Genomic DNA, 21,712 nt, shown 5'->3' with positions numbered 1-21,712 from the left:
TGGGAGCTCCCTTCCTTGAGTCCATTTAGGCCTCAGGGACTACATTTCCCGGGGACCACAATTTTTATAAAATGGGAGGGGGGCACGACGCCCCCTCCTCGAGCCTTTAAAGGCCCGGGGATGGGAAAAAGCATAAAAGTAAAGGGAAGGGGGGGAGTGTGCCACACCCCTCCCCAAGCTTGTAAAGACCATGGGTATCCCATCCCCAGCAGCCCGACATATATATTCTAAGGAGGAGACAGGATGGGTAGGAGATGTGTCTAAACTTGATCTATGATGATGATCACAGAGGAGACAAGTAGGTGCTGGAAGAGTGTATTATAACCTTTATTATCTCTAATTTCATTATATGGAGGGAATGTTTAAAGTTTACTGTATCCGGTGCATTGTAGTGCTAAGGCACGATATGTTATATGATTTAAATAAAAAAATGAATGCAAAAAAATGAGGGGTGCATGATCCCCTTCCCCAATCCAATCACGTCCCTCTGGACCCAATATCCCAGGGCCAGCTACACTATGGTGCCCCGGGAAGCCCATCAGGAGTGCGGGCAGGGAAACTTGTTTGTTCCCACCCAGCAAGAGCTTTAAAAATGTTCCCACTGGGTGGGAGCAGACATTTGTTTCCCTGTCCATGCTCTTGCGGGCTGGGAAACTCCGATTGCTCCCACCTAGTGCAAGCAGTAAGAAATATCTCCTCACACCAGGCGGTGACAATGCCAGCTCCTGATGCACCCAGGATGGCGGGGTGCTCCTTCTCCGCCTTCAACATAGTGTCTGGTGGGTGCCCTGGGTGGGTCACCAGGGCACCCATGTAGGAATCCGGGGGTGTTGTCCCCAGGCCACTATGCACTTGGGGAGGGGGCCCATGCGCTCCGTTCCTTTAAAATAAAAAAGGCCCAAGGAAGGGTGTTCACTAGGCTGTAAAGAGTTGGGGAGGGGGGGCGCATGCCCCCTGCCCTAGACATTCAGCCAACTAATCGACCTATAGAAAGTACTCCAGTTGGGTAGACATTTTATGCAAAACTGTGAACTCTTCTTGTTTCAATACACAGGCCAGATGCCTTTCTAGCACAGATGCTCAATTCACAGAAATTAACCCTCAACGGGAAGCATTTTTTTTTTCATTTCAATCTTTATTTCGATCAATTTTAGATCATGAAAGATATACAAATAGATATTCAATTAAAATACAGATGATATCCACCTAACATCATTAAAAACATATTAAAAAAGATGATATTAAAAGCATTTGCTATATATTACAGTTGCAAATCATCTATACACTTCATTTATACCAAATCTTGCTCAAGTTTCATAAAACGGGTGCGGATGTGCCACATTGCAGTTAAAAATGTTGCTACCGCAAACACAATGGGAGGTGAAAGGTCCGTTTTTAGAATCCTGTAAGCAGGGAGGTATCGGGTGAAGCCCAAATTTTTAAGAAGGGGGACAAGTTAGTATTTCCTGGGTCTTCGGTAAGCCTTACAGAAAAATGTAATGTGCAATTCATCTTCCAGATGGTGTGAGCATGACGAGCAATGCTCTCTAGATGGAGACTGGGCCCAATGTTTGGTAAAAGCCCTTATGGGAAGTGTGCCATAGCGCCATTGCATAAAGAATTTTCTTGTAAGGACGGGAGAAATGCCATTTAACACACGTTCGAGTAGATACGAGTCTTTGGATTTAATGAACGATTCTGTCAGGGACCCCTCCCGTATATTCCCCATTGTAACTGTTAGCTGCAGCTCGTGAAGGTCCCTCACTAGGAGTTTACGTGGGATCCTGATGCATGAATTAACTGGATCTAGCCATAGTTCTGGTCTGCCTAATTTCTCACATGTTTGTTTGATGTACCTTAACCATGGGATTTGTTTTGATTTGGGTAGACAGAGAATCTCTTGGAGCTCATTCCTGTAGTTCATGAGTTCAGGCGTGCTCCAGATACGGCGCCAGAAGGTAATTGGTCTTAATCCCAGTTCATCCGAAATAGGTCTTAGACCTAGGTCAAGTCTCAACGGGAGTAGCGGGGTGCTTGCAGGTAATGCCGCCAACTGCCTGATAAAATTATTTTCAGTGGTCTGGAGGTTTTGAGCGGGAATGTGACCCCACAATTCCCCTCCATATAGAACTGCCCCTCTATCCTGCATTTTATAAAATTCAAGGGCGGCGCTAAAAGGTTTATAGGTCGACCTACTTGTCATCCTAGCAATACCACCCGTTAATTGGACCAATTTCATGTTGGCCTTGGTCCGGTGCGTGTCCCACGTCATATCCTGATTAATGGTTACACCCAGGTATTCGAAGGTAAAAACCCTCTCTAGTCTTGATGAACCTATAGTAGGGTTGGGGCATGTTGAGGGAGGGGGGTTGAGAATCATAAATTTGGTTTTGGACGCATTGATCTCAAGCCTCCGCTCTACACAGAACGCTGAAAACCCATTCAGGACTCTTTGTATTCCCATTGGGGATTTGGACAGCAGCAGGGTGTCGTCCGCAAACATGATAGCGGGCACCCTGCTGCCGTTCAACTTGGGAGCATCAATGTCATCGATCCTGGTCAGGTGGTCAATTACCCCGTTGACAAAGAGGCAGAACAGGGTCGGTGCGAGCACACAACCCTGTCTCACCCCCCTGTCAACGGAAAACCTGTCGGAGAGTGTCCCGTTTCTTCCGCACCTGACGCGTGCGAAGTTTCCCTGGTGTAATCTTATCAAGATAGTCAGGATATCAACCGGGATGCCCAACTCCAACAGTACAGTCCAAAGTCTATCTCTGGGCACTAAGTCGAAGGCTGCTCGCAAGTCCACGAATACCGTGTACAAGCTGCCGCACTCGATTTCCGCAGTCTTCCAATACAAGAGGTTCAGGCGGAATATCTGGTCCATGGTGGAGACCCCTCTTCTGAATCCTGCCTGATAGGGACTAAGAATGGAGAATTCCTCTATCCAATTTTGGAGGCGATATAAAATCAGCCTGTCAAATAGCTTCTGGGCTACATCTATGAGGCTAATAGGCCTGTAGTTGGCTGGGAGAGGAGGTGATCCCTTCTTGAATATGGGAACAATCTCTGCGCCCAGCCAAGTACAGGGAACCTCCATACCCCTAAGAACAGCATTGAATATCAGGACCAAGTAGGGAGCCCATACGTCAGGCTCCTGCTTGAATAGGTCGCCCGGCAGGCCGTCGAGTCCGGGCGCTTTGCCTGTTGCCAGCCCAGCGATGGCTGCTCGGACTTCCGTCTCTGGGAAGAGATCCCCCTCCACTATTGCATTAATATTAGGAGGAGTGTGTTTGATAGCATCATCGGGAACCTTGTAAAGGGACTGGAAATGGTCCTGCCAGGTCTTAGCTGAAATGTTGGGTTCAATTGCTGAGGCTAACTCCTCGGACCCCGTATTAACAATACACCAAAATTTACGGGAGTCCCTGATGGCTAATGTTATAGCAAGATTTTCCCATTTTTCGTGTTCCCATTCACTTTTGGCATTGGTAATCAGGCACTTGTAATCCCTTCTTCTTGCCTGGATAACAGGCCTGTCTGCACCATCCTTAATTGATGTCAGAAGATCCAATTTGTCCTTCCGGCAAGCCTGATTATACCAGCTGGGGCGGTCGTGATGCTGCCTCTTTCCTGTGGTGAAGAGGACCTTAGCCACGGACTCAATAAGATTCTCGTGTGCCTTCCATAGCTCCTTGTGTATGTCCTGAAGGGTAGGGAGCTCCATTATCATGCAGACCTTTTCAAGGGTCGGTATGAGCCGGGAGTAAAGTTCACAAACCTTCTCTGAGTTGGAGGCTAGCTTTTCCCACCTCACTCGCCGTCTGTTGTTTGTCAACGCCAGCCCTGGGGCAACATCATCTAGCTCGTCCCCTCTGTCCTCTAAGTCGGGAATCGCATATTCCAATTCTAGGGCGTTGTGGTCGCTGTCTTCCCTAAATATTACCTGGAAGTCAGTAATATGCGACCACATGTAGAGTCGAACCAAGATGTAGTCCAGTCTGGACTCCTGCCCTCTCTATGGTATGTGCATTTGGGTGGGATGTCTGAGCCTATACGTCCGTTACAAGCCCGCATGCCCCACTTAAGAGTTAGGGCAGTGATTTGAAGAGCTAGAGGTGTCCAGGCTCTGGGGGGAGGGGCTACCAAAGGAGGTACCAGCCACACTGCATCCTCCTCCTGAGATAGTCCGTCCAATAAACCGGGAAGCACTTACAAATAGGAAGCTCCACCTCTGTAAAAGTCAAAACCATTCTAAATTCTTGTGCTTGGTCACAGCAAAATTGAGTGTGTTTTCCCTACAATTCCTTGTTGGAAAACAATCTGAAACCCTTGATTGAGGTGAACGCTTTGTTGATTTATAGGAGCGCAATCTCTTCTGGAGGAGCTGTCTAAGGCACCGACACGTGGATTCTTTACTGTCTTCTACTGATCTGAGAGTAGAGCTCCTGGTTCTCCCTTTTAACTGCTGCATAGTATGCTAGGGGCTAAGTAATCTACAAGCCCCAACACTTTGATGTTAGTAGCATGCCACTGTTTTCCCACCATTTTTTAGGTTGATGGACATCTCAACTTACCAAAGGCCCCTAAGAGCAATTTCCATGCAATTTTGATGGAGTGTTCTTGATCTAGAAGAATCTCCACTAAACAAAAAAGCACTTATGTCATTTAATTAAGAGGAAATACCCTTCTTTGGTGGAGATTCCACGCTCTGTTGTCTCATCGTCTTCATAAGGGTAATAATGTTGTCACAGATCCCCGTATAAAGACGCTTGAGGACCAAACGCACTGCCAAAATGACATGTACAGAAGGTCACTGCAGACATTACCTTGCTGTCCTTCATGCAGCTGTTATGTCGAATATGCACCAGACATTCACCCAATGAGGAAACACTAACCAAACAATAGAAAGAACTCCAGTCGGATTTCATGTGTTGTCTTCTTCTTTAATAAATACACAGACAAGGTTCCATTCCATTCAGACATAGATGCTCAATTTACTTCTGTTGCATTCAGTGCTACTTCTTGGCTCTGAATATATCCTTGCATCCATTTTGGATGCAATTTGGCATTTTGACGCTAAGAAATAGAGCTAAATGCAAATTAGTCTTCTCATGTAATTCTACGTAATCTCATGTAATTCTCCCGCCAATTCAGTGTGATCACATAAAAACGTATGGCATCTGTTTCTGTTCTGGTTGTAAGACATACATTAACAGAAAAATTTACAATTTGAATACATCTGGCAGACCCTTGTTAGTTATAGGAACAATTACGATAAGTAAAGTACCCCCCCCCCCGCTCACCCAAGCGCCTTGAGACCCTGTGCGCTATACAAATTTTTGAACTTGAACTTGAATCTTAAACTGTACATGCAACATTCATAAAAGTTCATGATGTATGTCACTGTTAAGAAGATAATATACAATGAATCTAGATCTAGTGTGTATTGTTGGAAGGTGGGTTATTTTGGAGGGGTATGTATGCACCTACCACTAGCAATAAGGCCACCAACACAATATAAGGTCCAGACATGGTCTCAATACATTATTCCCTTGCTCAACCTTTGGTAGCTGGCAATGAGCAGGCAGGCTTAACTTATGAGGCAGGTGGGTAAAGCATTTAAAAACACCAAAACATTAAACAATAAAATATCACAACCAATTTATAAAAATAGGAAATATTTGTATCTTTAAAATTACATCAATTCTACAAAATCCAATGTAGGGAACCAGAGATATACATTTTTAAATAATAAACACTTTCTAGTGCTTAAAAGCCATTAGCGCCAAATTGGGACATCTGGACACGCCTTACTGGGACAAAGTCAAAGTTTTGAGGCAGACTGCGATGAAGCCCTTGTCGTATACACTAAGCGGGAGGCTCAGTCAAAATGTTACTTTCGCACTTAGAAACTTTTCTGGAGGATTTTCTCTTGATGTCGAGCGGGTCTTTCCAGCAGGCCGGATTCATATCGGCTTGGTTCAGCAGGAGCCCCCGGTCAACTCCTGCAAGTCTTGGGCTCCAGAGCTTTCAGCAGGATGTATCTGAAATCCAGGCTGGGTCGGGGTGCAACGTAATCGGCTTGCCTCTCGACGTCAGGTGGGTTAACCCACGTAGCTGTTTCAAAAAAGCTCTCAAAAGTTCTCCAAACTTCAGGAGATGCTTCCTGAAGTTCCTTTTGGGGGGCTCAGTGTCTACAAACAAAATCCAAAGGTCTAGAGTCTCCGAGTTGCTCTCCGGAAGTTGGGACTACAGTTGCACCTTGCCAAATCCTTCAAAGTCCAGCTGAAGGTGGTCAGCTGGGTTCTTCTTGCTATAGATGATGCAGGTGGCACTCTGTTTACCTGTTGCTTTCAGAGAGTCCACTTCTCTTTTTGAAGCAAGCCAAAGTCTTTAGCATTATAGTTCCGACATCATTATAGTTCCGACAGTGTGCAGTAGGTACAGTCGTTCAAAGTGAATTCCTCTTGGTGCAGGTCATGGTTCCAGTAGGGCAGTCCTTCTTGTCGTTTCAGTCAGGGTATCCGAGTTGCTGTGCAGCTCTCCCATCTTTATCCGGTGGGGTGACAAGCGGGGGCACCCCTGGCAATGGGATACAGGGTGCCTCCGACAAGTATGACAGCTTTCTTGAAAGTGTGGCCTATTCTTGCCCCACAAAGCACTGTACTTTAATATTCAAGATCTGGTTAAGCCAACCTGCTGGTGTGGCTCATTTCCCTTAACACTCCCCTTCCGGACCTCCTGCAAATTCCATTGATGGGGCTCCCATCTAGCTGGAGGGGTTACAGGTAGAGGGCAGGCCAGGCTTGCATCCTTACTGTCCTACTGCAGTTCTCTCCCCACCAGATACCCTATGTCTCTCTACAGGCCACTTATCACCTCAACAGAGCAATTTCACTAAGCCTGTTAGTGAGGCTGCTAGAAGGATGGATTTTGGTTGACAGAAAAGAAAGTTTTATAACTTCCTTTCTGTATTAGTTATGATAAATTCACTAGCTTCAAGTTTGTAGATGTATCAATACTAATCTTTTAAGTCCTTGAAATATTTTTTTAGCTCAGTCCGGTCAATAGTTCCACTTCATTACAGTATTCCCATGTTAGCCTATGGAGCTAAAATGCTACAATGGGGAAAAACGAAATTGGTAGTTTTTCCCCCACCAGGGCATACAAAACTTCAGTTAAAATGTCCCTGCTTATTTTTAGATGGTACCCTACCCTAGGAACACCTAGGGTAGTCCTTGGTGGTGACTTTTTATGAAAAAATAAAAGGGAGGTAGTTTAATGCTTTGGAAGCACCTTTAAATCCAAAGTCGGACGTGCATATAATTTCAATTTAAAAGCAGTTTGCAAAGCAAGGCTGACTTTAAAAACGACAGCAGGCAACATAGCAATGCACACTTAAGTGTATTAAATATGCTTGGTCTCTAAACTTACCTGCCCTACTATATACTAAGAATGTGTCAGTAACAACTGTAATTATATCTAATTACCATGTACTTTTAATAAGAGCACAGGCCCTGGTCTGGTTAGCAGAGCCCAGGGCACAATCAGAGTCAGAAAACCAGCACCTAGTAGTCGAAATGGGGGTATAAACTGTGGGCCACTGAAAACAGGCCCTGATTTCTCACAGTAATTAATTGGCCACTTGTCATAATGCCTATGTAAATAGGTATTCTTCTAGTTCTAATGAAAGGGTCAGAGAGCGTAATAAACAAATAACACAGGTCATTGGCAACTTTAACAGCCTATCTAAAGTGTGCATTCAAGTTTATGAATAAAAAGGTGCATAGTTGGCATAGGGAAGGAAAAGGTACAGTAGGGCATAATTCTTTAGTTGGAGTTATCAAGGGTTATATCAAGTTTCCCTGATCTAATTCTCAATACCTAGAGTAGGTACCTGGAAGTGGCAAAAACAAGTTGTTCAGTGGCCTTGCATCTCATGAGCTAGCAGGCACTAGTGAGTAATGCCTAGGAGCCTCCAGATAGGGGCAATCCATCTCTTATTTGGAGTCAGGTATCCTGGGGAAAGGAATAGAAAATGTTTCTCTTACTCAATGGTCATTGGGCAAATGGGACAATAGACAGAAGAAGAGAGGTCCTTGACCCATTTAGCTGTAAATGTTTTCAGAGGGAGATTGCCAGATCTGAACCTAATGTACAGGTTTTTGGCATAGCTGGGACTAAACCTATTTAAATAAGGCTCAAAGCTATGGGTACATTTATGCTGGAGAAATTTTGCAGTAAGACCCTCCTTTTGATCGTTCCATAGTTTAAATAACATACACTCCTAAAAGCTTTTCTTCATTCTGCTTTCTGCATCTTTGCTCATTTCCATTGGATTCTGCCATACGTCCTCCATTTTAGTGAAGGTGCAAAGAGTTAATCTTGCTTTAATCTTGGGGTACAAACCCTTCTATCTAGCTTAATGAGTTTGATTAGGGAGTCACGATAAGGGACTCATTCAGCTGTTGACCGGATTCGTATCCAGTGTTTCAGCATCTTTAAGGATACTACTGAGTCAACCTTATTTACTGCTAGATCGCAGTGGATGGTTACCAAGGTAGTTCTTAGGGGAAATTTGAGCATAGATCTAATTAATTTGTTTTCTGCAAACCCCAAAGGAGAGGTCTTAGCATTGTCTCATAGCTCTGCGCCATAGATTGCCCCGGCAAGGGCTGTAGCCCTATAAACGTCTAGTACTGGTGAGATTAAACCACTATAAGTAGCCTTAAACTTCTTTAGAGCCACTGCTGCCCCGTGTTGCAATATGGACCTTTTTTGTGCTATCTGCAACACCCAAGAGCTGTTCTCGGCCAGCCTGACGCCCAAATAGTTTAAACTATTAACTTGCCCCTAAAGGAGCGGTGGGGCCTAATCACCATAAATTTAGATTTAGAGGTGTTTATCTCAAAACCTCTGGCGTCACTGAAGGAAGCAAACCGATCCACGCGAACCTTCAACTCCATAGGTGTTTTAGAGAGTAGAGTCATGCTGTCTGCAAACATGAGTACTGGGGTGCTGATACCTGCTGATTTTCAGGCATCATGATTACAGTTAACAAGCCATTCAGCTACACCCTTGATGTACAGGCTAAACAGTGTAGGGAATAAAATACACATCTGCCTCATGCCAGGCTTAATTGGAATTCTTGGGGTAAGATCTGAGTGCCAGATGCCACCTTACCTTTGCATAGGCTTATGAGTGGAGAATGATTACAATTCTTAGTAGGTCACACAGGATGCCATAGTTATTTAAAACCCTCCAGAGATTTTCCCTAGGGACGAGGTCGAAAGCGGCCCTCTTGTCCATAAAGGCCACATGTAGATGGTGCCTCTTCAAGTCAACATGTTTCCTACATATTTTCTTGAAGCGGAACATCTGGTCCAATGTACTGACCCTGCATCAGAGAGGATGTGATAATCTGAGATCCAATTCAAAAGTCTTTCAGTGACTTGCCTACTGAAGATTTTTTGAATATTATTGATCAAACTGATGGATCTGTAGTTGGCTGGAAGATCGCAACTTCCCTTCTTAAAAATAGGGACTATGATTGCTCTCTGCCAGGATGGGGGAATAGCTTTGCCTCTCAGACTCTCGTTACAAAGGATGTTTATCTATGGAACCCAAACTGCTGGTTCAGACATATAAAGATCCCTGGGATCTCATCCGGCCCTGGTTCTTTTTCCCTCTTCATTTGATGTAAGGCCTTTTTGGTTTCCGCCAACCCAAAAACCATACGATTCTCTTTCGTTTATGCCAATCGGGGGGTCTGTCTCATTGGTTTTGATCTCGTTATCGGGGGACATTGCATCAGTGTCCCACTCTTTGTAAAAAAAGAGACACTCACAAATCAAGTTGTGCAATGGCTTCAGGTTGGATGTCTAAGGAGCGACTCAGGGTAGCTATCGTTTTCCAGAACCCCTTCATATTATAATTGTGAAGGGATTCAGTAAGGTCATCCCACTGAGCTTCCTCCCAAGATTTTCTAAAAGTCGATAGAATCTCCTTGTAGGATTTTTTTGCTCCTATACTCACACTGCGGACTCTGCTCTTTAGGACTCTAAGAAGTGCTTTTTTTAGCTACTCTGCATTCTGGAGTAAACCAGCTAGAGTACGTACCATGAGAGTTGGCCTATCTGCCATTCTTTGGTAAGATATTGTTTAAATTCGACCTATAGCTCACAGTGCAAACTATCAAGGCTAATCAGATTTTTGTCTGTTAGTTCATGTGGGCCCAATAAGATCTGGTAAATAGAGCTCAAGATTGTATCATTATTTGAGATCATGGCCCATTTTTATACTCCAGCGATTGCTAGTAAGGGTAATAGAATTTGATGGCATATTTTGTTTCATTGGCTTAGATCATATTGTAACTGCACACAAAGAGCTTCATGGTCGCTGTCCATTCTTGAGACCTCCTTCATGTCAGCCACATGGGACCAGATCTAGATGTAAAAAAATATATAATGTATATTGCTAGAATAAAGGCCTCTTCTGAAGGTGGGTTTGGAGGAGGCGTCAGAGACTGTGGGGCTGTTTAATGCCCTAAACAAGTATCTTACCAAGATGTCTAGGATTTGCTCAGCAACCCTTGTTTGCATGTGACAATGTTCAGCTGTTAGGAGAGGCACCCCACATGCTTCGTCCTCTTCGCTAACTAAAGTAGGCAAAGGTTCTCCAGTTATGACTGTAGTATTACAACTGCCAGCAACTATTTTGGGCCAGTTAGGGTTTAGTTGGTAAAGCATTATGTTCGACTTATCAATGAGGCCTCTATGGGAGTTAGCCGGAGAACAACCAATGTAAACGTTAATAATGGGTACACTTAGACGGGCTACCACAGGAGATTACAATGCCCTGAATATCTTTACAGCCATTTCGGATTATTTTAACACTATTAAACACATCCATTCTTAGCCAGGTTAGCGTTAGCAGATCACCAGATGATCTACTTGCCTTTGATGGTACAGCATTCGATGAAAAGATAGGTAATCTTTTCTAAAGATCGGTTCCCTTGCCCAGGTCTCTTGCAAGAAGATGAAATGGTGAGGATCAACAAATGAAATCCAATTAGGATTGTTAAACTCAGCTCGCTCTTATCCCTGCTATATTGCAGGACAATAGGCTGATGGTCTCGTTTACACATGTACTGGGCCTTGTGAGAAATTTAGTGGGAGCTCCAACATTGGTGACCTTTCCCTCTATAGGTGATAAGACAACGGGGAAGAAAGTTCATTACTTCTAATATTTGTGACTAACCTCTCAGTGTTCAAGGGGAGGTTTATGTCATGCAAACTCCATGGAATTTTGGGGTAGTCAGTCCACTAAAGATAGATCACTAGGGCAGTTCAGGAGGGTAGAGATTTGTGCACAGTTGTTCTTGTGTTATTAATTAAAAGAGGGATTGACATTTTGACAACCTCTCTAGTACGGTGAAAATTAAGGTTTAAGTTTGAGAGTAAGGTGGTCGAATTATCAATTTTCTCATTTAGGGTTTTGGGAAGCCTAGTTATAGAATCTGTTAGACCCATTAGCTCGTCCTTTATTGATTTTATTTGGATGTTCGAGTCGCTCACTAGGGGCAACGTGGAAATAAGAGTGTTGGATATGTCAAAAATCAGGCTGTGGGCAGGTCTGTCATCATCTGTTCTTCCCAAAACTTAAAATCTGTTTTCACATTCCACCCCAAAAATATGACAAGTGGTTGCACCTTAGCTAGTTTCTGGTGCAGATCCAGAGCTACACTGGCTAACTACAGTAGGAGGCAAAGGGTCAGCATGAACTACCACGCTCATGTGCGTTGAGTTTACAGAAGTAGGTGGTTTTAAAAAAAAAGATGTTATATTTGCCTTATCACCCTTTCCCACTTTTTCCTTCGTAGCTAGAAAGTCCTCTTCTGCTAGTACATCCATTTCGTCAAGCGTGAAATTATCTGCTGAGTGTCTCAGCTGCTTTTTGGTTTTTCCTAATTCATGGAGTTTTTCAGGAGCTTTGCGCTTCCCCATGTCGAGGTATAGCCTCTATACGCGCCAACAGATCCCTCAAGAAAGGGGAAAAACAATATTTTGTTATTTTATTCTACAACATCCTAGGTGTATATTGTAATGAACATCAAAACCACTCAATTATAATGAAGTTGAGGTTGATTAAGCACAGAGATCAAGCGTTGCTTCTCCCCTTGCCAGATCCTCATAACTAACCAAGATCAAATGCTACTGCTCCCACGACAACCAACCAATACAGAACAACTTAATTAATTAATAAACATGTAGCATGCATGTTATGTCTGGAGTCATCTTCAGCGAGGGCTGGGGGCTCGTGGTCAGCCGGCTCGTGGTGCTCTCACCTGCGGGCACACATGGGGGGTTTGGAAGCTCGAGGGAGTGTGGCGGCTGGTGATGTGAGCTGAGGGAGTTGTTGATGAGCTACTGGGCGGGTGCCCGTAAAACCTGAAATTGTTGAAATAAATGTGCACTTACCTCATGAGACTGCCTGCTGTTCTTCTCCTTCCCGACATTGTAATAATACATTACAACAGTGAACGAGCAATGGGGAATTATACCCATTCAAACAGCTCACGGGCGTCGCAGCCATAGTGCCAGAAATATTAGACACAATGAAATCTTAACCCAGCCAAAGAACGCCAGTAATGGATACTTTAATAGCCAAGAGATTCTTAAAGGAGATTACCTAAAAGTGGCTTAAAATGTCAACTGTGTTTGGCTGAAGGGAATACATTCTATAAGTCCACCATTAGAAGCGGAAAACTCAGTCAGGTCTTATTACATTTTGTCCCGGTGGTAGATGAGAGAAAGCTAGACCAGTAGTCAACAGTACCCTACAGGAAGAGAAGTCAATAAAGGTTGTATGAAACCCAGAGTGTCCCTTCTTGGGAGGGATAAAGGTCATGACATCACTTCCATGAGCATCTTGGGTCACTTACTCAAATGCTAGTAAACTCTACCGGCCTTCCTCTCCGACTAAAACACAGCTACCTGAGACCAGACAATCCTAATTATTTCATTAACTTCCATCTAAAGACTACGGGCCTCATTTATGAGGCTGTGCGTCACTTTTACGTCGCCGGTGCGTCACTTTTTGTGACGCACCAGTGGCGTAAAAAATGTGCCTTGTTGCTCCATATTTACAAAGTGACGCATCTAGGTAGGTGCGTCACTTTGTAAACCCCTGCGCCACATTATACCTGCGCCAGGTATAATGTGCAAGGGGGGGTTTTGACGCAAGAAAGGGTCATGGAAGGGACGCAGTCAAATCTATAAGATTTCACTGCGCCATTTTTTGGCCGCTAATGCGTCAAAATCTTATGCCTGCTTCATGGCAGGCGTAAGACTGACGCAGGCACTAACAACATCGGACTTGCCCATGTGAAAGTACACATTGCTGGAGTTGCGTCACTTTTGTGACACACTCCAGCAATGCGTCACTTTTGCGCCTACAGATACGTCAGAAATAATGACGTATCTGTAACTCCTTGCGACATGATGCGTCATATTATAAATAAGACGCATCCATCATGTCGCAAGGAGTGCGCACTGAGAAGTGACTCATCGCTGCTTTCATGCAGCGATGCGTCATTTCTCATAAATGAGGCCCCGCACACTTCGGGTCTGATTTGGATCTTGGCGAACGGGTGCTCCATCCCAATGGTGCTGGATGTCCTGCCCTCCAAAATATAAATACCTTTATCCTAAGGGTTTTATATTTCAGCAGATGTATCATATCTCATTGTGACGGAGTAACCCATCCGCGGAGATCTAAATCAGGCGCTAAGCCTTCTTGTCACTGAAATCTCAAAACACCATATCAATTAGCCGCCAAGTCATTCATCAATAAAATACCTCATTGTGTTTTGTCCAAAATGGCCGCTGTGGTTACAAAACCTGCATCACGTGAGTTTGAAAACATGGTGTACTTCTCGCCATCAGAAAAGAAAGCAATTCCTTTTGCTGCCGCAAGCATAAAGGCAGTCAGGGAGGCGGATAGAGTAGAAACATATATGTAACCCCAACATTAAAATATATTTTCTTTCCACAGTGGTTAAGCTGAAGAACAAGGAAGAAACTATTGGTAAAATATGGGTGTTTTTCACTTTAATCTATTTGTTTGCTGTGTGTTGAAGAAAGAATGCCTCAGTGATGTATCTATTGGGAGTCTGAACAGTATGGTTTCTGCAAAATGGATGTCTGCATAAATGCGTTAATCTGTTTGTGCATGGTATGTGTAAACGTGCTGCGTGCCTGTCTTAGCATGTATGTAGGCGCACACACGTGTCACTTGTATGTGGCGTGTGTGTTTTTGCTTCTGCTTGTACTGCTTACTTTGCCTAGCGTAACGTGTACATGTGTGTCTTTCTTTGCATCTGTGTGTGTGTGTGTTTGGACGTGATAATGTGTGCTACGAATTTGTAAATAAATAATTGTCTTTGCTGGTCGCTGTGCTCGTATGTGTCTGTCTCTATGTTTGAATCTAGTATGTGCAGTGTGTGTTTGCTTAGGTCTGTCACTGCGTGTCTCGTGTGTAAAAATGTGTGTTTTTATCTATGCTTGTCTGTGTTTATGGATTGAGTGGGTATGTGTGTAAGTGTGCATCTATTTTTTTGTAGTCTGATACTTACTTAGAATACACCAACATCTAATTATGTTTGTTTTTGTTTTTAGGACTTCTCAAGGCTGAAATTAGTGAGTATTTTTATGTAAAACAGACATTTCTTCCTCCTTCCATGTTTTCCACCTTTTCAATTAATGAAATGTGCACTTGTGTGGATAGCTTCAGCTTAAAAACAAACTAACATGGAGAGGAAATAAAGGCGTACTTAGTGTGATTGGACTCATCTCTCGGAAGTGGTATCCTTCATCCGCAAAAAATGAAATATTAGAGGCTGTAAAGGCAATGCATCCCAATGAGACGCCGCGGCCAGGTTTCCTATTAGTAGCTTTTAAACAAGCATTGGCAGAGCCAACAGGTCGGACCTTGGTTGCTGGCCTTTTCGCTTTTCTTTCTTTGTAAATATTTTATGTAAAACTTGATTACAAAAATCCTTAAAAAATGGCTACCTGTGCGTGTACACTTGTGCTGCCATCTTGGAATGGTTTTTGCAAAAACGTTTTACAAAAACATTGAAAGATTACAACCTGTGCAACTACAAACTTGGACACAGATAGTCATCTTCGAAAAAATATATTTTTTAAAGTATAACAGAAAATTCAAGATGGCTCTCCGTGCTTATTTAGGAGCGTGGATTCCCAAGCACTGGTGGTCACCTATTTATTTTTTTTCTTTCTTTTACTGCCATTTGTTTTTCACGTTACAGTATACAGGTAATATGATATGAAGTTTTATTCTTTGTAAGTAGTTTCCCTCGCTGCAGCACAGACTCCGCACAGTATCCTACGCGAAGACGACACCCAGTTCATCCCCTCCCTCAAACACCCAATAACTACCAGATTCAACTTCCAGGAAGGAATAAAAGACGTTGCATCCTTAATGAGCAGCAGCTTCCTGAAGCTCAACTCAGAGAAGACGGAGGTCCTCGTCCTCAGACCCTCCCCCTCTGCTTGGGACAATTCCTGGTGGCCCACTGCTCTCAGCAGCCCGCCCACCCCCATGGACCACGGCCAAAACTTTGGCATTTTACTCAACTCCTCACTCTCCATGACCTGACAGTTCATCGCCTCCGCCTCCTCTGAAAGTCCTTCAAATGAATCCCCCCTGAATCAAGGAAGACCGTCACTCACGCACTCATAACCAGCAGATCGAACTACAGAAACGCCCTCTATGCCGGGATCAACAAGTCTCTGCTCCGCAAACTCCAGACCATACAGAACACCGCAGCCAGACTCATCCTCGGCATCCCTCGACATGAACACATCACCCAGCACCTGCATAACCTCCACTGGCTCCCCGTTGAGAAAAGAGTAACTTTCAAGGTACTCGCCCAAGTCTACAAATGCCTTCACAACACTGGACCCCAATACATCAACGACAAAATCTCCTTCCACGTACCCAAGAGGAACCTCCGATCCGCTGACCTCGCACTCGCCAAACCCCAGAACAAGAACTGGTGGAAGAACCTTCTCCTACATCGCTGCCAAGACCTGGTCTTGCCGATCAACATCAGACGTGCCCCCACCCTGCACATTCTCAGGAAGACCCTCAAGACCTGGCTCTTCGACTGACTAGAGCTGTTCCCCCCCTCCCAGCGCCTTGAGACCCTCACAGGTGAGTAGCATGCTTAAAAACACCCTGAGTGAATTTTTTGTATAGTACAGGTCTGTGCATGAGTGAGGTTCCATTTATCATAACAAACTCATGCACGTGTACATTTCTCAACAGTTACTGATGGTCACCTTTGAATGGTTTTAAATCCGAGTCAAAGATGGCCGTCTGTTTCACTGCTCATGAGGTTGGCAGCGCAGTGCAAGCGCCATCAACGGCGCACTCACAGTACCCCGGGAGATGCTGGACGCTCTCAAAGTCAAACAAAACAATTTTATATATATAATTATAAAAAGGACACATTGTCCACATGTTAAGGAGATTAGTTTTCTTGTAGGTGACAATATTGTGCTTTACCAGATTGTCATCATGCATACAGAAGGGCACCAACAGCTGAAGCGGGGTGACCCGTTTTCCCACGCTGCACGTGGTGGGTGAATGAAACATGTTACACTACAGTAGGCCAACGGATGTAGAGGATTCACTGAAAAGCCCTGTCTAGCTTCAAAAATGGATTCACAGAGGCATAAATGTGACTGTGGGTCTCCATTCTGTATATTGAACATACTGTGAAAGGGTTGGAGCTGAACAGCTAAGGTGTGACTGATCGATTTGGGACAGAAGGGCGACCAGCTCCAAAGCGACCACATTGTGTTTTGCTAGATACATCAAATATCTGGTTAGAGTAGAGAAAATAGACTTGCTGGGGGTAGTGTCATTTTGGGAGCTGGAGAAAGCTGAATGTATTGCATCATTTGGGACTAAATGTGAGTATCAGAGCAAGCACATACTGTACCAATACCACTGCGACAGCAGAGTGCTAAGTGGCCACAAGCGTTCCCTCTCATGTGTTAGTAAACTCCTGTCCAAATCCCGCTGTCGGAGGGATCAAACCTGATCTTGTCTCTCAGCTTTGTTTCCCCTTGTCCTCCTCTTGGTTCCTTCAGACCCTGGTTAACTAGAGAATGCCCATGTTTATCATTTGAGCATCGTATGCGCCTTGCACCCAATGCTTGCCCTTTGTCCTACAACCGTGTTTCTGTGCGGAGGCCTTGATAGCAACCGTCTCCTTCTCTGTGGGGTTCTGCACAATCCATGTTGGTTCTAGGTATTGGTTCCCACAGATTCAAGATAGCACAACATGTGAGAGCTGAATAACAAGAGGACCTGATAGCACACCTGAGTTCAGCACTCACTGCTTATGCTTTCATTTATTTCCAATAGTTGTGGTTGCACACGTAAGTTGTCCTGGCGCCAGGTAACCTGTATTTGGCTGTGTTTTGTGTTACACAGTGAAACCTGTTGCACTCACTGTGCAGTCCGCCACAATATTGTTCTGTCAGTTTAGGAAACGCACACGTGTTACTCTGATAATATTTAGGACAAAATCCAATTTTATTCAAATGTCTGTCTTTTTCTGTCTTTTTTCTTACTTTTTCATTTTGCATTTGATATCAAATGTTACAATATTTCAAATGTGCCAATTAAAATTCTTAAAAAGACGCCAATGCATCTGTAGCTATGTGTGCTCACCATGGTTGAAACCGTTGAATAAACTGTTATTATAATGTTGTAGTGGTTTGAGAAATTCGGAATGGCTTCAGATTAGGAATAATCACGTATTTTCAAACATTTCAGAAAAAACAAGGTCACAGAAATATATCATAACCTAATTTACAGAGTTGTGCCCCCTGCGAGAATGTGCCTCAAAGACATTCTGCTGTTAGTAATGTTTTTCTTTCTAATGCCACATACATTTTAAACATATTTTAACTGCACAGTTCCACTTTAATCTTAATCGTTTCTTTTTTTTTTAGAATGGAGGAACGCCTACGAGCACAGAGGTAAGGGGCAGCTCTACTGCAATGTTTAAAACATCCACAAAGTATATTTGAACAGAGAAGTGTGCAATATAGGCATGCGAGAATTTTTCTAGGAACAGCTGAGAAGTGAGATGCATGCCTCATTTGGTCATTTAGGTAAGATATCTCAGTGAGTTCCCTGCCTACTGTATAGATGTATTTGACCTGAAATTCGCAAAAGAAAGTAGCACTGAAATAGGTAATGTCAAGGCCTATTACTTAAGCCCCAAGAGAAGTTGTATTAATCTGAAAGAAATCAACAAAATAGTTTAGCATTTTAACCTTCAAGGGTCGATGAAATAAGTATTTAAATTAGCTAGTGCCAATGTATGTTCCGCACAGGGGACAAGAAACCAGGTATGTGCAGATAATTTTCTATGGTAGCCTAGTGGATTGGAAACCAGTATGTGCCTTCATGTCCTTTGATGTATTAGGCAAAAAACAGGTACATTCTGCTAATGGTTTATGATAGCATAGTTGGTATGTAACTAAGCATATGATATTTTTTAACAGAATCGTGGACATGAAACCAGGTATGCACCACCAAAGTCTTATGCTAGCATAGTAGACATTAAACCAGGTATACAACACAAAATGTTTATAATAGCAAAGTGGGCAGGAAACCAGGTCTGTGCCACTAATGTCCTTGAATAGAACTGGACATGAAACCAGGTATGCACCGCTAAGGTCTTCTGCTAGCAAAGTAGACAATAAACCGGATATACATTGCTAAATTCTTATGCTGCCATATTGGACTTGAAACCAGGTCTGTGCTACTAATGTGCTTGGTTAATTTTTGCATGAACCTGAAGCACACCCTCTGTAATCCAGAAGTAGATTTTATCCATATTATTCCAGATCAGGGTGCATACACTTTTGAGGCGATCTGTTCCAATTGCACCTATGCGAAACGATTACAAGATTGTGACACGCAGTTTTGTGTCACGAAAGAGTTGGACAGCCGGCTGCACGTTTGTGATCAAATTATCCACATAATCAAAATTGTTCTTCAATTCATCCTGTTTATTTCAAAGTTTATCCATCATAATCCGTCACGTCAAGGACACAAAGTTTTCAAGTTTTCACGTATTTTAACTTGCACAAGAATTGCCCATCCGGGCCTATTCGTAGGCACGTAAACAAACTTGAATCCTTTTCACATTTAATCTTCACCCAATGCATTTCGGCCATACTAATAACCTTCTTCAGGTGTATCTACAATGATTAGAAAATATATATACATCAGTCCCACATGATTAGCAGCTAACAAAACTCCAACCCATCATTTTGTCTTTGAAACCCATATGCTCATTCGTGCTCCTCACCCCCTTCATCAAAATAAATAATCCAAACTAAACTACCTCACCCGGCAATAGTGCGTGTTGCAATCTTGTAATTAGTAGAATCGTGGACATGAAACTAGGTATGATTTGCTAAGGTCTTATGCTAGCATAGCGGGCATGAAACCAGGACTGTGCCACTTATGTCCTTGAATAGAACCACAGATATGAAACCAGGTAAGCACCACTAAGGTCTAACACTAGCATAGTTGGAATGAAACAAGGTCTGAGCTGCTAAGGTCTTATAAGAACATGCAACCCGGGATGTGGCTCTGATGACCCTTGAAAGCGTAGTGGACAGAGATGTCACTTATGCCGTTTGATAGCTTTGTCATCAAGAAACCAAGCCTACGTTGCTGAAATTCCCTGATAGCACAGTGCACAAGAAACTAGGTTTGTGCATCAAATGGCCTATGGTAGCATAGAGAGCATGAAACCAGGTATATGCTGTTAATAGTCAGTGGTCGCAAGAAACTAGCTATGCACACTAATGTTTTTAGCATAGTGGAACTGACACCAGACATACGTTTTGATCAGATTTTAAAGTATAGTGTATAGTGAACAAGAAACTATGCACATTGTATTTTCAGAAGCCCAGTTCATTTCTTTTTGCACAGTAGGGCCCATATTTATCATGGTTTTGCCTCGCCATTGCACCACGCAAATGGGCTCAAGGGCAATACAAACCGTGAATGATATTTTCCAAACCACACAAGGCCACCTCATCTGGCCTTGCATGGCTTGGTAAAATGTGGAGTAACAAGATAGTGCAAAAGGCTGCCTTGTGTTACTCTGCCCCAGGTGGGTGTTTCATGGGTGTTCCCAGGCATCCACCCATGTATTATTTTAGTGGAAGACCTGGGAATGTGTCAAAATCCTACACCTCCCCAGGTAAGGCATAAAGTGGAGGAATAGGTTGATTACTGCTTGTTGTTTCCTCTTTCCATATGTGCTGCATTCTTGAATCCAGTGGCAAAGTGAGCAGGGACCCACTGGATTCAAGATAACCTGGCTGATGAGTTATGAACCCGAAACCGGTCCCAGGATGCTTGTTTCCGGTCCAGAGAAGACATGGCTTGGCAGCTCGGCACTGGACTATTCCCATGAGGCACCGGGTCAGACTGATTTGCATATGGCCATGTCTGAACTGGGGTGGTGAAGTGAGCTAAAGAATGATTATGGATTAAACCCAGATCAGTTGACCGGGGGTGAGTGTTTGATTTGCTCAAGCGCTCCGTCCATCATCCTCTTTGGTATCGCTTTGTTCGCCCTAAGTTGGTTGGCAGGGTATACCCAGACTTGGGTCCCTTGCTCACTTTGCCACTGGATTCAAGATAGCCTGGCTGATGAGGGTTATGAACTCAAAACCTGTCCCAGAATGCTTGTTTCCGGTCCAGGGAAGGCATGGCTTGCCGGTTAGGCGCTTGACTGTTCCCATGAGGCACAGGGTCAGACTGATTTGCATATGGCCATATCTGAACTGGGGTGATGGAGTGAGCTAAATAACAATGATGGATTAAACCCAGATCAGTTGACTGGGGGTGAGTGTTTGATTTGTTCAAACGCTCCGTCCATCATCCCCATTGGTATCGCATTGTTATGGGCCCAGCAGGAGTCTTAACTAAGAAAGTTCCCTCCCTGCCTGTACGTTGTTGCGGATCGAAAGCAGACAACAACACGTAGGCACTGCTGAACGGGTCTTGGAGTTTGCAAATGACACCGGGACGCATTCAGCATATTTTTCAGTGGGGCCCAACTTCTTGGCAGTGTGGATGGCATCCAGCCTGTGAAAATAGTGGGTGGACCCCTTCCACCTCATGAACCCCCGACTTGTGCCCTGCCAATAGGCTCACACCTCCTACCACCACCTTAATGGCCATTAACAGACATTACAGTGGTAGCACAAAAATATTTAACAATAACACGATACGCTGTTCATGTTCCAGATGAGTCCATCCTCACTCTTTACTGCCTCCCCCCGAATAATTCTATGATCTTCAATGCTGAGGATAACTTCAAAACCCCACCAGCTATGGGCAGTTATTATCGTGCTTTACACACATTGGGTTGGGTCCTATCCTCGCTGCGACTGTAAAATACAGGATACACGCTCATGCAAGTAGGCAAGGTGGGTCTCCAGCTCCTTTATTCAACACCCAGTCGCTGTCACAAGGAACTGCCCCGATTCAACCTTGACAAAATCATGGAGCTCCCTGAGGGGTTCCAGCCCAGAACACTGGGCAAGGTTCCCGGCTGCCACAGCTGTATAGG

General features: G+C 43.9%; 1 protein-coding gene across 2 annotated transcripts in view; it reads left to right on the top strand.

The window, feature by feature from the left end:
* LOC147717672 (butyrophilin subfamily 1 member A1-like) overlaps positions 1-21,712 on the top strand; it is a 148,431-nt gene that overhangs the window by 110,746 nt on the left and 15,973 nt on the right. For both annotated transcript variants that reach the window (XM_086924465.1, XM_086924464.1), the window contains 3 exons: positions 14,059-14,091; positions 14,682-14,702; positions 18,057-18,083. In XM_086924465.1, the coding sequence (XP_086780591.1) occupies positions 14,059-14,091; positions 14,682-14,702; positions 18,057-18,083 (81 nt within the window). The remainder of the gene's footprint in view (positions 1-14,058; positions 14,092-14,681; positions 14,703-18,056; positions 18,084-21,712) is intronic.

This window comes from Lissotriton vulgaris, chromosome 5, assembly GCF_964263255.1.
Source record: "Lissotriton vulgaris chromosome 5, aLisVul1.2, whole genome shotgun sequence".
Classification (NCBI taxonomy): Eukaryota; Metazoa; Chordata; class Amphibia; order Caudata; family Salamandridae; genus Lissotriton; species Lissotriton vulgaris.
Note: the sequence above shows the minus strand (reverse complement) of the source record. Positions and strands in the feature narration are given on the sequence as shown.